Raw genomic sequence first — 23,174 nt, forward strand, 5'->3', positions numbered from 1 at the left:
TCCAATTTTCCCAACACCATATATTGAAGAGACTGCCTTTTTTCCATTGGATATTCTTTCCTGCTTTGTCGAAGATTAGTTGACCATAGAGTTGAGAGTCCATTTCTGAGTTCTCTATTCTGTTCCATTGATCTATTGTCTGTTTTTGTGCCGGTGCCATACTGTCTTGATGATTACAGCTTTGTAATAGAGCTTGAAGTCTGGAATTGTGATTCTACCAGCTTTGGTTTTCTTTTTCAACATTCCTCAGGCTATTCGGGGTCTTTTCTGGTTCCATACAAATTTTAGGATTATTTGTTCCATTTCTGTGAAAAAAGTTGATGGTATTTTGATAGAGATTGCATTGAATGTGTAGATTGCTCTAGGTAGCATAGACATTTTCACAATATTTGTTCTTCCAATCCATGAACATGGAATGTTTTTCCATTTTTTTTTTTTTTTTTTTTGTGTCTTCCTCAATTTCTTTCATGAGTATTCTGTAGTTTTCTGAGTACAGATCCTTTGCCTCTTTGGTTAGATTTATTTCTAGGTTTCTTACAGTTTTGGGTGCAGTTGTAAAATAGGATCAACTCCTTAACTTTTCTTTATTCTGTCTCGTTGTTGTATAGAAATGCAACTGATTTCTCTGCATTGATTTTATATCCTGCTACTTTACTGAATTCCTTTATGAGTTCTAGAAGTTTTGTGGTGGAGTCTTTTGGGTTTCCCACATAAAGTATCATATCATCTGGAGAGAGTGAGAGTTTGACTTCTTTGCCAATTTGGATGCTTTTTATTTCTTTTTGTTGTCTGATTGCTAATGCTAGGATTTCTGGTACTTTGTTGAACTGCAGTGGTGATAGTGGACAACCCTGCTGTGTTCCTGACCTTAGGGGGAAAGCTCTCAGTTTTTCCCCATTGAGAATGATATTCGCTGTGGGTTTTTCGTTGATGGCTTTTATGATATTGAGGTATGTTCCATCTATCCCTACACTGTGAAGAGTTTTAATCAAGAAAGGATGCTGTACTTTGTCAAATGCTTTTTCTGTATCTACTGAGAGGATCATAGAGTTCATGTCCTTTCTTTTATTAAGGTAGTGTATCACATTGATTTGCAGACGTTGAACCAACCTTGCAGCCCAGGAATAATTCCCACTTGGTCATGGTGAATAATCCTTTTAATATACAGTTGGATCCTATTGGCTAGTATTTTGGAGAGAATTTTTTGCATCCATGTTCATCAGGAATATTGGTCTCTTATTCTTTTTGGTGGGGTCTTTGTCTGGTTTTGGGATCAAGTTAATGCTGGCCTCATAAAATGAGTTTGGAAGTTTTCCTTCCATTTCTGTTTTTTGGAACAGTTTCAGAAGAATAGGTATTAATTCTTCTTTGAATGTTTGGTAGAATTCCCCTGGGAAGCCATCTGACCCTGGGCTCTTGTTTGTTGGGAGATTTTTGATTACTGCCTCAATTTCCTTGCTGGTTATGGGTCTGTTCAGGTTTTCCTCCTGGTTCAGTTTTGGTATTTTATACTTTCTCTAGGAATGCATCCATTTCTTCTAGATGGTCTAATTTGTTGTAGTATAGTTGCTCATAATATGTTCTTATAATTGTATTTCTTCAGTGTTGGTTATGATCTCATTCATTGATGATTTTATTTATTTGGATCCTTTCTCTTTTCTTTTTGATAAGTCTAGCCAGGGATTTATTTATCTTATTAATTATTTCAAAGAACCAGCTCCTAGGTTTGTTGATCTGTTCTGCTGTTCTTTTGGTTTCTATTTCATTGATTTCTGCTCTGATCTTTATTATTTCTCTTCTGCTGGGTTTAGGCTTTATTTGCTGTTCTTTTTCCAGTTCCTTTAGGTGTAGGGTTAGGTTGTGTATTTGAGACCTTTCTTGTTTCTTGAGAAAGGCTTATATTGCTACATACTTCCCTCTTAGGTCTGCCTTTGCTGCATCCCAAAGATTTTGAACGATTGTGTTTTCATTTTCATTTGTTTTGAGTTTCAAAGCATTGTGGTCTGGAAAATATGCATGGAATGATCCCAATCTTTTGGTACCAGATGAGACCTGATTTGTGACCCAGTATGTGATCTTTTCTGGAAAATGTTCCATGTGCTCTAGAGAAGAATGTGTGTTCTCTAGCATGGAATGTTCTGAACATATCTGTGAAGTCCGTCTGGTCCAGTGTGTCATTTAAAGCCTTTATTTCCTTGTTGATCTTTTGCTTAGATGATCTTTCCATTTCAGTGAAGGGGTGTTAAAGTCCCCTACTATTATTGTATTATCGTCATTGTATTTCTTTGGTTTTGTTATAATTGGCTTATATAATTGGCTGTTCCCATGTTAAGGGCATAAATTTTTACAATTGTTAGATCTTCTTGTTGGATAGACCCTTTCAGTATAATATAGTGTCCTTCTCCATCTCTATTACAGTCTTTGGTTTAAAATCTAATTTGTCTGATACAAGGATTGCCACCCCAGCTTTCTTTTGATGTCCATTAGCATGATAAATGGTTTTCCACCCCATCACTTTACATCTGGAGGTGTCTTTGTGTCTAAAATGAGTCTCTTGCAGACAGCATATCAACGGGTATTGCTTTTTTATCCAATCTGATACCCTGTGTCTTTTGATTGGGGCATTTAGCCCATTTAGATTCAGGGTAACTATTGAAAGATATGAATTTAGTGCCATTATATTGCCTGTAAGGTGACTGTTACTATATATTGTCTCTGTTCCTTTCTGGTCTATGTTACTTTTGGGCTGTCTCTTTGCTTAGAGGACCCCTTTCAGTATTTCTTGTAGGGCTGGTTTGGTGATTGCACATTCTTTTAGTTTGTTTGTCCTGGAAGCTTTTTATCACGCCTTCTATTTTCATTGACAGCCTGGCTGGATAAATTATTCTTGGCTGCATATTTTTCTCATTTAGTACCCTGAACATATCATGCCAGTCCTTTCTGGCTTGCCAGGTCTCTGTGGATAGGTCTGCTGCCAATCTAATGTTTCTACCATTGTAGGTTAGAGACATCTTGTCTCAGGCTGCTTTCAGGATTTTCTCTTTGTCTCTGAGATTTGTAAGTTTTACTGTTAGATATTGGAGTATTTACCTATTTTTATTGATTTTGAGGGGGATTCTCTGTGCCTCCTGGATTTTGATGCCTTTTTCCTTCCCCAAATTTGGGAAGTTCTCTATAATTTGCTCCAATACACCTTCTGCCCCTCTCTTTCTTCTTCTTCTGGGATCCCAATTACTCTAATATTGTTTTGCTTTATGGTATCACTTACCTCTCCAGTTCTCCCCTTGTGATCCAGTAGTTATTTATCTCTCTTTTTCTCAGCTTCTTTATTCTCCATCATTTGGTTGTCTGTGTCACTAATTCTCTCTTCTGTGTCATATATCCTAGCAGTTAGAGCCTCCATTTTTGATGACATCTCATTAATAGCCTTTTCGATTTCAACTTGGTTAGATTTTATTTCTCCAGAAAGGAATTCTCTAGTGTCTTCTATGCTTTTTTCAAGCCCAGCTTGTATCTTCATAATCATTATTCTGAACTCTAGTTCTGACATCTTACTAATGTCCTTATTGAGTAGGTCCCTGGCATTTGGTACTGCCTCTTGTTCTATTTTTGAGGTGAGTTTTTCTGTTTTGTCATTTTGTTGAGAGAAGAATAAATGAATGAGAACAAAATTTTGCTAAAAGGGTTGGAATGACTCCAGAGAAATATGCACTAAACAAATCAGAAGAGACCCAAAACTGGGGGGAAGAGGAAAAAAAAAGTGAATGGATCAGGGGGGTGAATGGAACAGAGCCACACACTAGATTTTGGGTCTGTTTTGGTCTGTTAGCAGAAACTGCATCCCAAAATTTTAAAGATAGAAAAACTTACATATATTCAAAAATAAGATTAAATACAATGAAGGGATAGAATGTATCTGTAAAAATGAAAATTAAAAAAGATTTTAAAAAGGAGTTGATAAAATAAGAAATTGGTTGAAAAAGGAAAGAAGAAAAATTTTTTCAAAAAGAAGAAATAAAATTAAAAAAAATTAAAGTTGACAAACTAAAGAATCATGGGGAAAATGCCATGAATTCTATGTGCTGTATTTCCTTAGCTCTGGAGTTTTGCAGTTCTCATTTATTGGTAAACTTGGTCGTGGAGGGATGTTCTTGCTGATCTTCTGGTGGAGGGGCCTGTTGGATTGATTCTCAAATGTCTTTGCCCCAGAGGGAATTGCACTGCCCTTGCCAGGGGACAGGCTAAGTTATCTGCTCTGGTTTACTCTCTGTGGCTTTTGTTCCCTGAAAGCTTTCTGCACAGCTTTAGAGGATGAGAGTGAAAATGGCGGCCTCCCAATCTCTAGCCCTGGAGCCGATAGCGCGGGGCCCCACTCCTCAGTGAGCCCTCAGAAAAGCAGTCAATCACTCCTGTGTCTCTGGTCTCTGGCTGCACTCCCGTGCTCACCCAGCCTGTGACCACTGTTTCTGTCTCTGACACACGGCCCTGTTTGGAGTGTCTAAACCCAGCAGATTCCTGCGGTACGTTCCTGGGGGGAGGGGAGTCTCCCCAGGTCTGCAGCTTGTTGGGCCCCTACTCTTCGACAGTCATGGCTTATGGCCACCCTGAGCTGAGAGTCCACTCCTCAGCTCACTCTTTGCAGCCGGCTTCCCCGCTCCAGTATCTGGGAGCTCTGCCGCACTCAAGCACCCCCAGTCTTTCTGTGACCCCGAGGGTCCTAAGACCACACTCTCCCAGCGAGGGTTCCACACCCTTGCTTAGCCACCAGAGCAACGTCCCTTACCAGAGCAGACTTCTAAAAGTTCCGATTTTGTGCTCTGCTGCTCTATCCCTTGCCAGTAGTCAGCGGATGGAGACTCCCACCCTTCCGTGGTGTATCCCATATATCGCCTCAGATTTACGTTTCTGCACCTCCTACCTTGCAGAAAGTAGTCGCTTTTCTGTTCATAGAGTTGCTGTTATTCTTTTCTTCATTCTCCAGTTAAGTTTGTAGGTATTCAGAATTGTTGATAGCTGTCTGGCTGAATTCCTGGGACCAGACAAAATTTAGTTCTCCTACCCCTCTGCCATCTTGGACTCTCCAGTTTTTGCTGTAGTTTAACTGTGATTTGGTTAGTCAGTGGGTCAGATTTCAGATTTCATCACTATACTTCTGGGTTAGAAAATGTCATTCGCTATTTATAAGAGGTACCCACCCTAGAAACAGAAGGCAGTGTGATTTGCTCTCTAAAATATCATGAAAGCCTTTCTGTCTGCAGTCTCCCAACATTGTAGTTCACTATTCTTGTATTTAACTGGCGTGGGAGTTCTTTCTATAAGAACTTCTTCTTAACAAGGCTATTCCATGTCACATGTTCTTTACCAGTTCTAACAACTGTGCTCCCTTCTCTATTTTAATACATACATGGACCACTTTCAAACCATGGTCTTGGCAAGAAAAAACTATCCATATTTACTATGCAAAAATGACAAGTAGTTGTCCTCTCCCTAAAAGTACTCAGAAAAATTCTGACATATAAAACACAATCATTTCCTCCAACACCAACCAGAATAACTGTGTAGAAGTTAAGTCTTCTGCATGGAGTTGGTTGAGACCTTTAGTGTGGTTGTTCATAAGTAATTCTTGATCAGAAAATAGCATCTCCCAGAAGCAAGTTATACTTTAACTCTGGTTATATGGTTTGTTAAAAACCTTGTTTGAGTCCCTGAAGAGGAAAATGATTACCCATGATCCGTTCATCTGGGTTTTTCCCATCTTTTTCAACATTTCTTCAGAAGTTACCTTTCTCCTCCCACACCAGCTCCTAAAATGCCAGTAGTAGGATCTTTACACCTTCATGCCTTCTTAAGGAAGAACTTCCTTCTAAAAGTTAATTGTGGTCTTTTGGCAAAAGTCAAAAATAGAAAGTTCTGTTTGTTTAGTTTAAAGCCTAAGGTCAGTTTTATTCTTAGATTTCTCTTCAACTTTATCTCTACTTCAACATCTAGTTTCTATAGCAACTGCGGTATAGTTAGTAGCTGGGTCAGAAAAGAGGAATTTTATATGTAAAGGTATTTAGTTTTTAACATAGAGAAAGAAGATACTAGGCAACATTTCATAGCTTTTCCAGGTGGAGTCCATGTTTTGTTTCTCAGGAATTCTAGATTTTTTCCTGAAGAGGCCAGACACTTCCTCTTTTTCAAACAGCCCCAGAAAACAGCCCCAGAAAAGATTGCTGTTTCTCTTTTCAACTATTTAATCCTTTTCAAATTAATTAACCAAATGAAGATAGCTAAGAGAGAGAACTCTTCTGTGGAGAAATTGTAGTGACCAGTAGAATTATTTCTCTGGGAATCACTTAGCGAAATGCCTTTTTTTTTTTTTTTTTAAACCTTGGATTCCTTAACCATTGATGGCCTTTTTTGTTTTTTGTCTCATTCAAGTATGATTGGGAAAATCTAGGTACTTTTGTCCGTGTTCTTAGTCTAGCTGGATTAAGGTATAGATGCTGTTGGAGGTGGTATAGCAGCTGTTGCTGCTGAAGGTGGAAGAAATACTGTCAGACACTAAAAAGGATAATATCGAAGAGATGGTGTAAGTGCTTAAGGTTACATCTTTAGAAATGTTTATATACTTTAAATGGGAATGATGTCCTATTTTTTTTTTTAGTTCAAACTGGAGGAAGATCAATGCTTTTTTTATATTATAGGAACTACCCTCTGTTGAAGAACTCACTATTATTCTTCCTGAAGATATTGAATTAAAGCCTCTTGGGATGGTTTCAAGTATTATTGAGCAATTAGGTATGTAAATAATTTTATAAATAAAATTACATCCAAATATGTATTCATCAAATCAAAGACTTTATGACTAGTGCATTTTCTGTGAAATATGTAATAATACTTCATTTTATAGTCATTAAGTTTGAGTACATAAATTCATTTTTTTAAAATTTTTTATTGTTAGTCACCATACAGTACATCATTAGTTTTTGATGTAGTATTCCATGATTCATTGTTTGCATATAACACCCAGTGTTCCATGCAATATGTGCCCTCCTTAAATTCATTTTTTACTTATATATGTAACTCATAAATGCAATGTCTTTTTTAAAATTCAAAGTCTGCTTTTACTGACATTTCTCCAGAACTTTGTTTGCTTTGGTGTATTTGTTTTTTATTGCTATTAAGTTGCTACAAATTTAGCAGCTTTAAACAAGATAAATTTATTGTTTTATAGTTCTGTGAGCCAGAAGTCTGATGTAGGTCTCACTGGGCTAAAATCAAGGGGTGCGTCAGGGCTGAGTACCTTTCTGAAGACTCTAGGGGAGAATCTGTTTTCCTGAGCCTTTCAGCTTCTAGATACTGCCTGTATTCCTTGGCTCATGCCTCCCTTCATTCATCTTCAAAGCCAGTAATATACCTTCTCTGTGACCCTTCTCCCTTCATCACATCTCTCCCTGACTAAAGCCTGGAAAGATTATCTGCTTTTAAGGACTCCTTAGTTTGGGCCTACAGGAATAATCCAGGATAATCTCCCCATTTCAGTTCCTCAACCTTATTCGCATCGGCAAAATCTTTTTTTTTTTTTTTAATGTAAGGTAGGACCTTGATAATCACATCTGCAAAATTCTTTTTTTTTTTTTAAATGTAAGGTAGCATATTTATAAGTTCAGAGATTAGGGTGTGTGGGTGTCTTTTGGTGGGGGGAACATTATTCTGCCTACTGCCTTTGATTTTTATTTTAGAAACATGTAAATTAGAAAGTTCTGTGGTTTAATACCATGAAATATAAAGCTGTTCGTTATAAGAGAACTCAATATTACAGATTTCTTTTAGCCCCATGTTGTGACGTAGGTATACTAAAGGCCTTGAAGTTCATGTAAGGTACCATTAGCTCTCATAGTAAGAATCATCTGAAAGTAGAACTCAGAGTGGACAAAGTCAAAGGATATTTGAACTGGATAAAAGATTATCCACCAGCCCCCTTAGTTTACAGGGCTTAAGGGACACAGAAAAACCCAACTCACTTGCCCGTATGATCAGTTGAATAATGGGACAGTGGTGGTAGAAATTGGACTTTTAACCTTTTTCTAACAGTGTCCATATCAATATTTTTAAAAGTTTATACTTCTATAATTTTATGCTTTTGAAATTTATTAATCAAAATTCTGATTAAAGTGAAACCTTTTTTTTTTTACACAAAAATCATGATTATTAAAACTCTGTACTTGATTCTTGGGTGATTACATTTACTAGTATTCGAGTTATCTTATGGCATTTAATAATATGCATAAATAAGCTAAATAAGTAATCATTTGGTTACATAGTGTGGGTTGAGCATTTATTAGACTTGATGTATATAGAAAAAATAAAGGTCATAATGTTTATCAAGAAAAAAATGTGAACTATACGGTATGCATAGGGTAATGCTTTCTAAAGATATTGTTTTGACTAGCATACCCTAATAGACTAACAGAATTCTCAGGCTGCTGGGAATAAAGACTGACTGAAAATCAGCACATGCTACCCTGTTTTGAGAGCCTAAAATATCTAACATGATTTGGACCAAATTACAAAAGAGAAAATATAATTTAAAGTATTAGCACATGAAGCAAAAAATCTGTGAGTTCAAATAAGAACCCCAGGAGAAAAAGAAAGGATTTGGCTTTGTATTCTGCAATTGTTCTACAAGTTATGCTGGCTTGTTTTTCTTTCTCTCTCTTTATTTAATTTGGAAAATACAAGAGGCTAGTTAGATATTATCCACCTAGGTAGAAGTAGAGAGATTTCATGAAGTTAAGGATCTTGTACTAGTAGATTCTTTGACTGTTGATAGCTGTGGAAATTTTTATCAATGTATGGTACAAACTTTAGGTTGATGTGTATCCAGCTACCTGCAACTACCACCTAGAATCATAATAAAAAAAGAATGGATTTTTTTAGGCTGTGGAAACACAGTCAGTAGTTGTGTTCTTAAAGGAAGAGTATTGGAACTAGGGATCTAGGTTAATCTAGGTTCTGGTGATGACTTGATCTGAAATTAGCCATGTGATAGTTAATCTCTTAAGTCCTGTTTTCTCATCTTTCTCATCTTTCTATAAAATGAGGGAATTGGATTAGGTGATCTTTTATTTTCATGTAATTTGATTCTTGGGAAGGGTATTAGGGAGGAGAAATGATTGAAAATGAATGCTGTGTTAGTGCTCACTATCATTATCAATCCTTACTCCTCATCTTTATTCCAGAAACAGATGTAACTCAAAAAATGTTGACCTGTGATCTGTTACTCCACATGTATGTTCAGAACTTAGAAGAACTAACTGTCGTAATTAATTGGATACAGTTGAAATTTTTAAAATGAATTTTAATAACCTTAAGTAACATTTCATTTCTCAAATGGACATGGCATTATCTGTGTAATGTGGCAAGTATTCACGCTTTTTGCTCTAATTTTCAAGAGCCTGTTTGTTTGTTTGTTTTCTCTCTTTGCTATGGTAGCTTGGTTGTTTTAACATTTGTGGCCCTTACAGAAATTGGAGATTATGATAGACTAGTGGGATAATGCTGTTGGATTTTGAGAAGAATGATAAAAATTACTGTGAGTTCTATCATTCTTCATTTTTTCAGAGGAAGATGCTTTTGGGAAGTCTTTAGCTTTTTCCTATATCAGTAAGCACTCAGTACTTTGTAGAAAATAATTTCTAGAGTGAGAAAGAAGACTTAATTTTTCCAAAAACAGGAGTTTTATGACTAAATGTGATTGTACTTTTTTGGGTAAAAATTGCTTAGGAAAATGTACATGACTTAAATTTATTGACTTTTTAGTGGGTGATACAAATTTTCTGTGAGAATTTTTACTTTAGTTTTTATTTCTTAGAGTTATAGCTTTTATATTAAATAAAAATATGTAGAATGTATTTCCTCATGCCACTTGATAATAAAGAGACTGTTGTTTTAAGAGGAATAGTTACTGAGGTATATTATCTCACCTTAAATTTCGTTTTAAATTATGTTGGAGTTAAAAATTCCCACTTAAATTTTACATTATCTTCTGATTAAATCTTGAAATAATCTTCTTTGTTTCATTTTTCAGTCATAATTGAATCTCTGACTAACCTACCTCCGGTTAATGAGGAGACTGTAATTTTTAAAAGCGATCGACAGGCAGCAGGAAAGGTTTGTAAAAAAACAATATTCAAATCTTAAAATTATTCTGTTTCTTTGTTGATTGGTTTTTCTGACTTTCCGTATCTGCCCTAAAAAGAATTTGTTAGTTTTAGTAGATGAGCAGTCTAGAGCTCTGAAGTTTTAATTTATTCCTGACTTTTTCAATACTTCATGTTTGTTGGTATACAGTTTTTTCCTGTTCGTCAGGTACCTTGTGAAGCAGTGGGTGTACATATTGAATACCTCCAGGTACTCAAAATTGAGTGCAGCAGACTTTGTATAGTGTAGTAGTTCTTAACTTTTTTTTGGTTTGTGAGTCCCCTTTGAATGGGGCCTCTCAAAACTTTTTAGACTTTGGCTTCCTTATGTGGCATCTTTAAAGTGGGAAATAAAAGGGGGGGGAAGATTTCAGCAATAGCTACAAAGTGTCACTGTAAACACATTCTGGGGAATTATGAGAAATGTGTACTTTAGTACTCACCAAAAAGTCGAGTCCCTTATAACATCTTTCGAATGGAACAATTCTGCATGTCCAACTTTAATATGGAAGACTATACATTTTACCCAGTAAATATGCAATTTTGAGCTGTCAGCAGAAGATGTAAAACCTCTAAGATCAAGAATGTAAATACCGGGGCGCCTGGGTGGCGCAGTTGTTAAGCGTCTGCCTTCGGCTCAGGGCGTGATCCCAGCGTTCTGGGATTGAGCCCCACATCAGGCTTTTCTGCTGGGAGCCTGCTTCTTCCTCTCCCACTCCCCCTGCTTGTGTTCCCTCTCTCGCTGGCTGTCTTTCTGTCAAATAAATAAATAAAATCTTTTTTAAAAAATGTAAATATCAACTAAGTGTTTTTTGGCATAGGGGTAATTTTATTCACCTCCACATTCTCTATTCCACAAAGTACAATGCTTTGTAAATTGTAAGTGCTAGGTAAATGGGTACTGTGTTGAAAACAAACAAAAATAAGAAAATAAGAAACCAGCTGCTATCTTTGGGGTAGTCACTTTTTGGGGTTTATTTTTCCCCAGATAACTAGTAGTTGGCTTCCTTTTTGTTCTAGGAGATAGAATTAATTTACATCTAATCAGAAAAAAAGCACATCTTTTTAATTATATTTTTGGGTCATTCTTACAATTTTCCCTTTTACATGATATTTCCTATTGTCCCATTCTAACACACAGATTAGAAAGAGGTCAGATTTTTATCTGGGTCCTGCCTACCTTGTACTACCTACATACTTTTTTGGTTTTGTTTCTGTTTTTGTTTCGATTGACAGGCTAATTTACTAAAGAGAAACGAGTGATTTAGGATTGCAAAGCAATCAGTGACAGAATTAATTGGAGTCTAGAGCTAATGTATTTTGGCAATTCTTGAGAAAGTTTGTGAGGGGAAGAAAGACTTTAATGCCTAAAGGATGGTGCTGCACTTTTTCCCCTTTCGGATACCTAAGCGCTCAGTCTTTTTGTTTCAAGTATGAGTTCCGCGAGTACCTTTGTAAGTGGTTAGAGATTCACTAGGGGGCTTAACCTCAGAGAAGGCTGAGAGAGAAAAGGGATGGGAAATGAGTCCATGACTGTGCCATGAGTAGCTCTTCATGCCCATTGGTATGTTTACTTCTTTAGGAGAAACCAGTATTCTGCTCTGGTACAAAGGCAGAGCATTTTTCTCTGTCCTCCAGAAAGTAGTAGAAGACGGGAGAGGAGAAGAGGGAATGGAAACTTATTTCCTGGTTTTCTGACTCATTTGAAACTGATTATTTCCATAATTCCTTTTATTTATGATTTTCATTTCATGACAGTTATCTTTTTCTTTAAGTAACTAGCTGAGACGATTTTAATTTCAAAATACCCAACACTTTGCTAATTAAAAACCTCTGAATTCTCATTTCTTATATCCCTCAATACATTTGAATTTTTAGTTCTATAATTGTGACTAATTATGTTAATATTCGGGTCTTTTGTCATTTGACTTTGAAAGGCGTCAGATAAAAATGTAACATTTATGCCTGTAACTTTAGTTATAAGTCTAGAGGGAAAAGTTAAATCTATTTCTAAATTTTACATAGCTTTGTAAATTCAAGAAGTGACAAGCCTTTAAAAAATATTTGATTATACATCTAAGTGCCGTGACATGATTCCCCAAAATAATGGTGCAGGGGTGGGGAGGGTTGGGACTATGAGTTAAACAAACCAGTGACCAGAAAATGAAATTGAATCTGTTTTAGATCTTTAGATGCCACATAAGGATCTGTTTAGATCTATGTACTAAATTAGTTTTAACTTCAGTGTCAAACCTTTGTACATCCTTTCTTTTCCCTCTACTCTTCAGCAATTACAATGAGTCACAGTGATACATTATTTTATATGTCTTTTTAAATTCATTGAAATTCTAAGCAAGTGGAATTATCCCCATTTACTCAAAAATCACAAAGTTTTAAAAAGGAACAAAATTGAGTTTACAACCATTTAGTCTGTCTGATGCATTTCTTTTCTTCTACTTCCTCCCCCTTACCCACTGATTTAAGGGAGGTAACCTTGGATTTGTGTTTCTGCCCTTTGTCCTTTAATCCTAATGATTAGTTATTCTTGATAAATGATGAATGAAATTTTATTTTTAATGTTTAGCTCTTTATCAGGGGGTTTAAAAATTGACCAGCCTGTGCAGTTTATTATCCCTATATAACATGAATTACGTACTTGTTTTGCATTTAGTTTTCAGTGTTTGTTAGAGTTGGGCTGGAATTTAAAAGAATATATTACAGTCTTGGTTGGTAGTATGTGTTGATTTTCTGAAAGTCTCTATATTATTTTGATATAGTGGTTTATTTTCTCCTTCTTCAGCAACTTGTGAAGTAATAATAACACAGTGATTAGTGTAAAGTGATTGATAAGAGAGAATTCTGAATGGCTGTGAGGGGTTCATTTCCCCCTTTCCCCTTTTGGTAGGTTAGCCAAGAACTGGCTCAGCTGGAACAACCATAAGGCCTTTGTTAATGGCTTCCTTTGAAGGCTGTTCTCAGAGCAGAAGTATGCAGATCTCGGCTCTCCATTTGCATAGTCTTCCAGCATTATTCCTGGGCCTGGAGATTCTTTGATCTGTTTCTTGTTACCTGTAGAAACTAGGATTACCTACCTACTCCCTCTTAGGCTAACCATTAAGTATATAACGTAAGTGTGGAGAGGGGAAAGTGCAGCTTATTCTCTCTCTTGGAGTGCTCTCTGTGCATGTCTAGCCAGCTGACTTAGGTTGGCCCCCAGCTGCTAGAACTTTTGCCATACAGCATACAGAACACTAAGCCAGGACTGTGCTATGGGATGAGAATTTGGGGGAGTGAATTTGCTTGTCAGTTTTTTTCCTAACAGACCTTATACTGTATCTGTATAATGTGATAGTGGTGTGTGTTTGTGATCTCTGTGTGTGACAGGATTTCTTTGAGGTCTTTTAGCAGAAAGATAACTGCTTTTGAATAAGATGGTAAGTATTATAAGCCAGAGCCAAGTGGATAGACACTGAAAACTACCTTTCAAATAACAGGGCAAGTATAAAACATTAGTTGAATTAAATTTTTATGAGTATTTCTACAGAATATATACTATCATTTAAAGTATAAGGAAAGCTTCTTGCCTATCTTAAAATAAATATCTTGGACGTTATTATCCTGAGTTTTGTTTCTTACACTGTTGTCTCAGCCATTCCTTCCTTTCATCTGTAGTCAGGTAGCTTGGAACTTGAAGAATCCTCAAAGGCAGGTTTGAAGAGAGCCGGGATGCAAGGTTTAATGAAACTATGAGAGAAGTGGGCTGGCCTGACCCCTACTTTGTCTGAGTTTGCTCTTCAGAGTTTAGCTCTCAGGTATTAGCCAATCTAAAATCTATACTTCGTAGCTGATAGTAGTTTAAAATATTGTTAAGCCCTTTTTTTTCCTATAACTCTGGATTAGCTAAATTGCTTATGTCAACTCAGTCAAGTGTTCCATGGCTATTTGAGGTAGGAGCATAAATACTTCTCAGTTTTGGTATAAGCCATGTATGGATTCCTTAAAGTAGCTTCCTGTTACTTGTATGTGGAGTTATTTTATTTAAAACCTTATGATTTTTATCATAGGTATGGGTTATTAACACTTGAGATCTTAAGAATAGTCAACTAAGTATGCTTTGATTTTTATCTAGGCATTTTGAATGTCACTTACATTTTAGTTCAAACCAGTCTCTGTTGTAAACCTGAAGCTATTCAGGCATTTCTCTAGTGATATCATTTCTCAGTTAAGAAATGGAATTATTTTGTGCAGGATACCAATCCTGGGGAAACAGCTTTTTATGTACCAGGTTGCAAACAGTGATTATTACACCTTTTGGGAAATGTTTCTAAACAAATTGTTTATCCCATCCAAACTTGAAGAATCAGATTTGTCGATATTTATCAAAGGAGTTTAAAAAAGAATTGTTCTAAAACTTTTTAAAAAAATTTAATTTTTTTTAAGTTAGATTAACCATTCAACAAACTTTAATTGAACTCCTACCTTAATACTGTTTGAGCTTCCATGGTTGACCCCACTGTTCCAGGACTGACATGGGTGCTGGGACATGAGACTTTCAGTGCTAAAACCGGGACAGCTCCAGGCAACCCAGAAGTCCGACAGACCTGGACTCGAGTTCCCATTCCACCATCATATGACCTTCGACATGTTATTCCCCTTCATGAGTCTCAATTTCTTCATCTTTAAATGGGTATTAATATAGGTATTAAATTCTTACGGTTGTAGTGAAGATTAACCAAGATGAAGTGTACAGAGCTCACATACCCGGCATATAGCACTTGCTCAATAAGTGGCACCTGTTACAGTCATCACCATCATTAACATCCCTGTTTGTAGGCTGTGAAGGCTTACTAGCTTCTTCTCAGTATCTTTCTAGAGAACCCCAGTCTGGGGGAAGAGTTAGACAAATACTGCTGAGTTCTTCAGTAGAGGTTGTCTGACCTAGTTCTGGCCACTGAGAAAAAAGACGTTTTTGGTTGAGACTTTTAAGAAGGCTTCTTAAAAGACATGAGTGTATGGGGCTAGGGGATGGGGGTTGCAGGGGGACATATTGGTATATACATTTTGTCCTTCCTTCCTTCTACTTCTTCCTGCCTGGGACGCAGGTAGTACTTCCACTGCCTCCTAACTAGAAGCAAAGCAGCTATCCTGTGACACCAAGGGTGACAATGGGCTAAGAGTGGCTGGTGGAAAGACACGGAGCCCCTCTCTCCCCTGGCATCACGGAGCCATTGTACCCAACTTAGATTTCTGACTTTTGAACTTTTCATTCCATGAGAAAAAAATAAAACCTCCAGTTTGCTGAAGTTGCTGTTTCTAGGTTTCTGTTATTCACAGCCGAACAGAATTTTCAACCAATTTTAGGCATGCGCCAATAGAATTACAGGCAAAGGATGCAAACAGGCAATTTAACAAACAAATAGACAAGCAAATGTCATGTAAGTCTGTGACAAAACGTATTACATCATCATTTTTATATAAATATAAGCATGACACCACTTTTAACTGTCGTGTTGACAATAAAGTATAGAGAATATTTAAAACACCATATTTAACAATCAACAAAGTGTAATAATTATTTTTATTATGCTATGTATTCTTCTGACTTCTTTGAAAGAAATAAAATACAGTACATAAACTGGAAGCTCCCTTTTCCTTCTTCCCAATCCATTCACTTCCCTTCCTCCCCACGAAGATGCTGTGTATTCTCCTTATCTAGATTTTTATACTTTTAGTACATAAGTATATATGTGCAAAAAAATACACTGTAGGGGCGCCTGGGTGGCTCAGTCAAGCGTCTGCCTTCGCGGCTCAGGGCGTGATCCCAGAGTCCTGGGATCGAGCCCCACATCGGGCTCCTCTGCTGGGAGCCTGCTTCTTCCTCTCCCACTCCCGCTGCTTGGGTTCCCTCTCTCTCTGGCTGTCTCTCTCTCTGTCAAATAAATAAATAAAAAATCTTTAAAAAAAATACACTGTATAACAAGTTACCTTTTAATGTATTTTTAAAAATCACATTATAATTCCATCCATATTCTTTTAATAAACTGCTTCTTTAACTCAGTAGTATAATTTTGAGGTTTTCCCAGATGTATACGTATGTCTAGTTTATTCATTTTAGTAATTGTCTTCCATTGCACATACTATAATTTACCAATTCTTTGTTAAACATACATACTTTTCTAACTCGCCATTAACACGTGACTTTTTTAAAAGTGACAAGTAAGATTACTCTGCGTAATGTGAACCAGGAAGAGTTGTGTTGCAGTATATCCCACTGTCCTTTGCAGTTCTGGCTGTATCTAAATCCTTTCAAAACAAATTTGCTGTTTCCTTTTAGAATTAAAAAAAAATTAAATATTTTATGCTATTAGTGTTGATTCAGAATACGTTGGCATTTTAATTGTATTAAATACTACCAGTTGTTTTTGGGGTACTCATGCCTTCAGAATATTGGTACCCTGATGGGTGAGCTGTTTTATGCCTCATTGAAAATTAATAAGATCCTAAATGGTGTTCTTAAAGAGAATAAAATGAGAATATTTACTATCAAAAATAAAGAACTGATAATGTACTAAATCAGGTACTTTCAGGGCACTTGGTTTAAAATGGTCCAAGTTATTTGTAAAGTTATTTAGTAATTTATATCCAGAGTTTTATTAATAATCATACTCTTGGCTCCAGTAATTCTGCCCCTTACAAATAAAATTTTGGGAAATCTGAACTACAGAAATTAACATAAAAAGATGTTCATCAGGGCATCATTTATTATATATTAAACAAATTGGAAGTTCGCTAAATGTCCTATAAGACAAGTGAAATCATGCCAGATCTATAAAGGAGTGTGATATAGCTACTGAAATTACACTTACGAAGAATATTTATAACATGGAAAACCTTAACGCAACTTTAGGTTTTAAAACAGAACAGTATACAAAACTACAGTGTGGTCTCAGAAGAAAAAAAATTGTTAATAGAAAAAAAGGCTAGAAAAGTCAACACTGACATTGGTCGTTTTTTGGTTTCTATAGCATACATGTATTTATTATCAGAAACATTTTTTTAAATTTAGTTATTTTGAAAAGAGTTTGAAAACGAGGCTTCCTTAATCATTCATAAAACATTTTCAGAAATAAAATATGTCTGTACTAAAAGCAGTTCCTTTACATAAAAGTTAAAGGCTGTATAAGCTTCTTTCGTTTTTGAGAACTAAACAACTTCCAAGTTCAAATCTACTTTTCTAAGTTTTGAATTAGAAACAGTTATGGTTAAATTTTATGAAAAATGTTAACTACTATATGGAAACAGCAGAAATGATTGAATACCCACTCAAGCAGAAGCTTGCTTTTAAGTTTTGTGTTATAAGATTCCAAGTGACAGCATTTTAATTCTCAAGTTACCCATTGTAATTCTTTTCTTCATACCTTACAACTTAAATGAGGAATAATGAAAAAAACTTCATAATTTGTATCTAGTTGGTACACCATCAAGATGATTTGAATTTAGCAAGGAACAAATTTGTTATACTTGTTTTAAATTCATAAAAAGGAAATCTGGAATGAGTTCATGCATTTATAATCAAAATATGAAGACTTCGGGAGTATGCAAAAATGACTTAAAAATATAATTTTATTGTTCTGACATGACAGAATTACCTTGTTACAACAATTATTATCAGTTTTTAAATAAATACTTTTTGACTTATTTTACTTATTAAAGGTCTTTACATTTCTTCTATTTTATAGATATTTGAGATATTTGGACCTGTTGCACATCCATTTTATGTTTTACGGTTTAATTCTTCAGAGCACATTGAGAGTAAAGGTATTAAAATAAAAGATACTATGTATTTTGCTCCATCAATGAAAGACTTCACCCAGTACATATTCACAGAAAAGCTTAAACAGTAAGTATGTCACTGACATGTTAGTTGTCTACTTATCTAATGTTTATGTTTTACGAATAATTTTCAGTGAAGGTAGTTTCTTATTAAATATATGTGTTCCATAGCGTCCATTTATTTTCCTAATAACATCTCTGAAAGCTACTATTTGTTAGCAGATTTTACAGGTAGAGATGATTTATATCTTTTACCCAAAATGACATAATCAACTGGTAGCACTACATTTGGGCCATATAAAGTTTCTGAATTTCAGTTCATATTTTTTTCCATGACACACCTTTTTTTTTTTTTTTTTAATAAACATGCTACTTCAGCCTTAGTATTACCACTTAAAAAGAATTCTTTTCCATTTTAAATAGAATTATTCCTTGGATTACATTATAGGCTTAATTATTTAATAAAACTTGGTAATTCTCGAAAAAAAAAAGAAAATGAGTAAATTTCAGGTTGCTTATAGATTGTAAATTTACAGAAGAGACAACAAAAACGTGTCCCTAAAGAGTTGTGTATCAAGTTGATAAACACGTTGGTTGATTTATTTATTTTTATTTTTTAAATTTTAATTTATTTATTTTTGAGGGCGGGGGGAAAGCACACACGCAGGCACAAGCGGTTTGTGGGGGGTGCAGAGGTAGAAGCGGACTCCCTGCTGAGCAGGGATCCCAATGCAGGACTCCATCCCAGGACCCTGGGATCCGTGACCTGAGCCAAAGGCAGACACTTAACCGACTGAGCCACCCAGGCATCCCAAACAGGGTTGATTCAACCAGCAAACTACTGCTTTCCCTTTTGTGGATGCTAAATGATGCCTGTGGCATACAGGTAGTAATATTTCTGCATGTTTATGCTACTCATTAATTGTGCATTTTCCATGTGTTATTTGTGTTGCTAAGTGTTAGCTGTACAGCTGCTTATATCAGTTGAACTTGTTATAATTATATAATTTTTAGTAAATCAGCAGTATATGGTTCAATTAGGATAGTTTTTTCAGAAAAAATAAAGTTGAATACTTCGGAAAGATGTAATGAAGCCACTGAATGAGCCACTAAAAATATTCTAAAATGAGTAGGAGTGGAAGAAACACTACAAAAGATTGGGGGAGGGTTGGGCACCCAAAAAGACTTCGACCTCAGTTTGACACACAAGTCCCTTTTAAGTCTAGCTCTCTTTTGATGGGAAACTTGAAGTGTAGTTGAAGCATTAGGAATGTTTTTGTAGAACATCGAGGGGAACTTCAGTCAGTGAGTAACTTTAGTGCTGCCTCAGAAGTTCTAGTCCCCATTGCATGGCATAAAATCTCTAAAGCACTCACATGTTAAATCAGTCTCTAAATTTCATTTATCATAATTCATTAAACTCATGTTTAAGAATCCACATAATTATCTGAGGAACATTTTGCCTGAATTGTCCTTCAGGTTAGTAAGGTTGATTTTTCTGAATAACCGCTGAAAAGAAAGGTAAATTAAATAGAAAAGTCCTGTTTTAAAATCATGCCTTAAATAGGTAGCATTTTATTCTGCTTTGTTAGGATGTTGCTGTGGATATGCCATTTTTTGGTTTTTAACAAATAAAATATTTTAGCTTAAAACAGATAAATTTAAAAAGCTTCTCTAAAGACATTTATTAAATAGATTTTAAACAAGAGGAAAAGTCTTTGTTCTTGATTTGTAAGAATAAGAATTTTTTCGTGGAAAGAAACAATAAACTAAAGGATTGGGAAATTAGGCCCATGCAGCAGAAGCCCCACCTGACAGATTATTTTGTTCTAGACTGTAATTTGTTGTCTGCATGGGCACTCAGTGGAATACTTCCTCTTGGAGGTAGAGAAGGTCACCTCCTCTCTAGTTTATCTGCCTGTGGTAAGGCTATTTTAATTTTAGTTTCCCATGAACTTACTCTTGTTGAAAGTGCTTTTTGAAATGTTGCTTGAGCTCTTCTTTAGTAGATTTTGATTTTCTGTAGTAAATGCACTAATGGGGAACTTCCCCCATTATGTCTTTAAACTGTATGCTAAGGGCACCATAGACCATGAGATGGCATATGTGCAAAAAGGAGTACTGGAGTTATGTTAAGTAGGTGTAAGCTGATCATTAATGAGTAAAAGCTTTTTCTTAAATGGTAGAAAAATCATTGATACTGCCCCATATATGGTGTCAAAGTTCTCAATCAGAATTTTAGAACAGACTTAATTATTTTCTTATTCTGCCAGCTGCCAGCCCACTGACATCTGTATATTGGTTTTTATGGATTGTGGTTTAATATATTAATGATTTTAGTGAATTAGTTCCTGAAAGTCTCGTTTATTTTTGGGATCTAGTTTAAAGCAGTGGGGACAACATCTACTCATAATCGTTTGTAATATTTTAATGTAATTGAGTTACAAGATATTGTCAAACTTACAAAATCAAGAAGATTAAAGGTGAGCTTTCAGAAATCATTATTTCAGAAATACTTAGTAATATATGTATTTTTGTTGGCTGTAGAGTATAAAATTTTCCACTAAAACTAGTTAGTGCTTGTGATTATATTTTCCTTCAAACTCTTCAGAATTCTTTCTCCTTACCAAATGAGATAGCTTTTATTCCACCGTCTCTGCTTTGAGAAATACTGTTGGAATAAGCTTTGGTTACTCATGGAATATTATTGATATTCCTCAGGTAAATAGAGGAAGAAGAAATTTCATGTTGTTTTCTTTACCATTAAACCTGTAAAATCTTAAGGGAATGCCTCACGGTCATTTTTGTATCCTTAGCACCTGAAACAGTGTCTGACCTATAGTTGGTGTAGAATAAGCATTTATTGAAGTGAGCTTTATGAACTGAGCTCAGATATCATGAAAGTATCAAAGTCATAGCATTTGGAGATGCTTATGAACTGCAAAACCACTTCCTCTGCGCACCATAGCCCTGGCTTCTCATTCTGATTCCCCCAGTCCTAATATTTATATGTGTCCAGATCTTGTGTTTTTCTTATGAGCTTCCCACGTCTTCTAAAACAAGGTGAAGAACATATACATGGTCCTTTACTTTTTGCTCTTATTTTCATGTGTAGTAAAATTAAGGATTGAGCTAATGTCTTCTACTTCATTATTTTCTATACTGTTAAGTTATAAACACTTACGGAATCTTAAGTACTTCATGTTTTCTTTTGACTTTTTTCTCTTTCTATAGGGATAGGGGATCGGATGCGTCATGGAAGAATGATCAGGAACCACCACCAGAAGTAAGTATAAGTCTCTTTACATTTCTTGAAAATAGTATGAATTTATACACTTTAGGGGAAATATATAATTATAAATGAGAGTTTTTACACATACTCAGGAATTCTGATGACGTTTCATAGTGTATAAATTCTTGGGTTTTTAGATTTAACTTTGTTCATTTTAGACGTTCTCAAGCAGTGCTGAAGATTCACGTTAATTTCTAATTTTGCTGAGGCATGAGTCAGGTAACACTAACTGAGAGGGTCACTTAAGCAGTGAGTGATCCTAGTTTAGTGTCCACATTGCCATGGGATTATGTTTTCTAATTTATGTTACAGATACACGTGATTTCTGTTAAGGCTTTGAAGGTTCACTTAATGTTCTTAGTTATGTCTAGGTCATCTTACTATTGAAGTTATATGTTTTTAAAGTATTTGAGAAAATTCACAAAGGTCTTAAAACGTATTTCCTGTGAAATGAAAATATTCTAATACATCGCTGTTGTTTTAGACCTAAGCTTTGAAGTTGCTAATTATGGTGATGTTAATTGTTTATAAAATAGGTATGATTAGATTAATTTTAAAAATTAAATTCCAGCGTCCTTTATGGTGTTTTGTTTCTTAATTTAATTAAAAAAATTTTTTTGGAGTAGTTGACTGAATGTCCCTTAATACTATAATTGGGGAAAATTAAGATTTTAAAGTTTATTTTATTATGAAATTTTTTAGTATATAGAATTATTGCCTGACATTAATCATAGATTATGTATAAGGCATGCATCCTCTTCATTTTGGTATTTGTTTCTAATACATGAATATGTAATTTGTAATTGAATAAATGTGTTTGAGTGCAAATTTAATATGTATACAAGAAACGTGAATTTTTTTCTGACTTCAGGAGGTGATAGCAAAATATTGCCAAAGCAGGCTGTCTAAAATAAAGCAATGTCAATTAAAATCCTTTAATACCTCCCTCCTGCTCTTAACATTCCCAGTGACTGGGACATAAAGTTCTTTATTCTCCAATTTCATCATCTCTGATTTCACTATTTAAGAAGCTTTTACTTTGCTTTACAGAACCAGTTTCATGTCTCAAATATACAATTCCTTGCACATATTCCCACTCCTTGAAATTTTCCTTTTCTTTAGTCACTGCTAATTCATCATTAGAGATTTATCTTGAGTTTTTATCTTCTAAAGATATAAAGATGAAGATATTATCTAAGCCTTTCCCTGAAGTCCAGTCTAAATTGCATCCACAGTGATTTTCTCTTCCCTAACTTTGCTTCATTATTTATTTACAGCCCTTACTATACTTGATATTATATTATTAAAAGAATTAATACTTATAAAGTGTATTTATAAGTACTGTAGAACAGTGCCTGGCATAAAATGGGTATGTATAAATTTTTGAATGAAAGGTATAACATTCTCTTCTGTTTTTGTATTAGATCTAATCATTTATGTTGTTTGCATATTCCTAACTGTTCCTTCCCTTTAGCATTGTTTGGTAGCTGGCGTTATGATGAATCTTGACTCTTAAGCTTAACCTCAGTCTTCCAGCTAGGGAATACCCATAGCTGAAAGTTGTTAAAGATAGGCATTTTAAAGTTACCTATCTGTGGGGCACCTGGGTGGCGTAGTCGTTAAGGCTCTGCCTTCGGCTCAGGGCGTGATCCTGGCGTTCCGGGATTGAGCCCCACATCAGGCTCCACCGCTAGGAGGCTGTTTCTTCCTCTCCCACTCCCCCTGCTTGTGTTCCTTCTCTCGCTGGCGGTCTCTCTCTGTCAAATAAATAAATAAATAAATCTTTTAAAAATAAATAAATAAAAAATAAAGTTACCTATCTGTGCAGAAAGAGAATTATCTATCTGAAACTTTCTAGGAAA

The 23,174-nt window shown here is 35.3% G+C and overlaps 1 protein-coding gene across 1 annotated transcript in view; it reads left to right on the forward strand.

Annotated features, from left to right (window-relative positions):
• Nucleotides 1-23,174, forward strand: part of NAF1 (nuclear assembly factor 1 ribonucleoprotein) — a 46,683-nt gene that overhangs the window by 18,721 nt on the left and 4,788 nt on the right. Inside the window, exons 3-6 of the mRNA XM_002927543.4 lie at nucleotides 6,690-6,783; nucleotides 10,076-10,158; nucleotides 17,927-18,087; nucleotides 21,255-21,306. Coding sequence (XP_002927589.1) covers nucleotides 6,690-6,783; nucleotides 10,076-10,158; nucleotides 17,927-18,087; nucleotides 21,255-21,306 — 390 coding nt within the window. The remainder of the gene's footprint in view (nucleotides 1-6,689; nucleotides 6,784-10,075; nucleotides 10,159-17,926; nucleotides 18,088-21,254; nucleotides 21,307-23,174) is intronic.

Source organism: Ailuropoda melanoleuca, chromosome 5 (assembly GCF_002007445.2).
Source record: "Ailuropoda melanoleuca isolate Jingjing chromosome 5, ASM200744v2, whole genome shotgun sequence".
Lineage (NCBI taxonomy): Eukaryota > Metazoa > Chordata > Mammalia > Carnivora > Ursidae > Ailuropoda > Ailuropoda melanoleuca.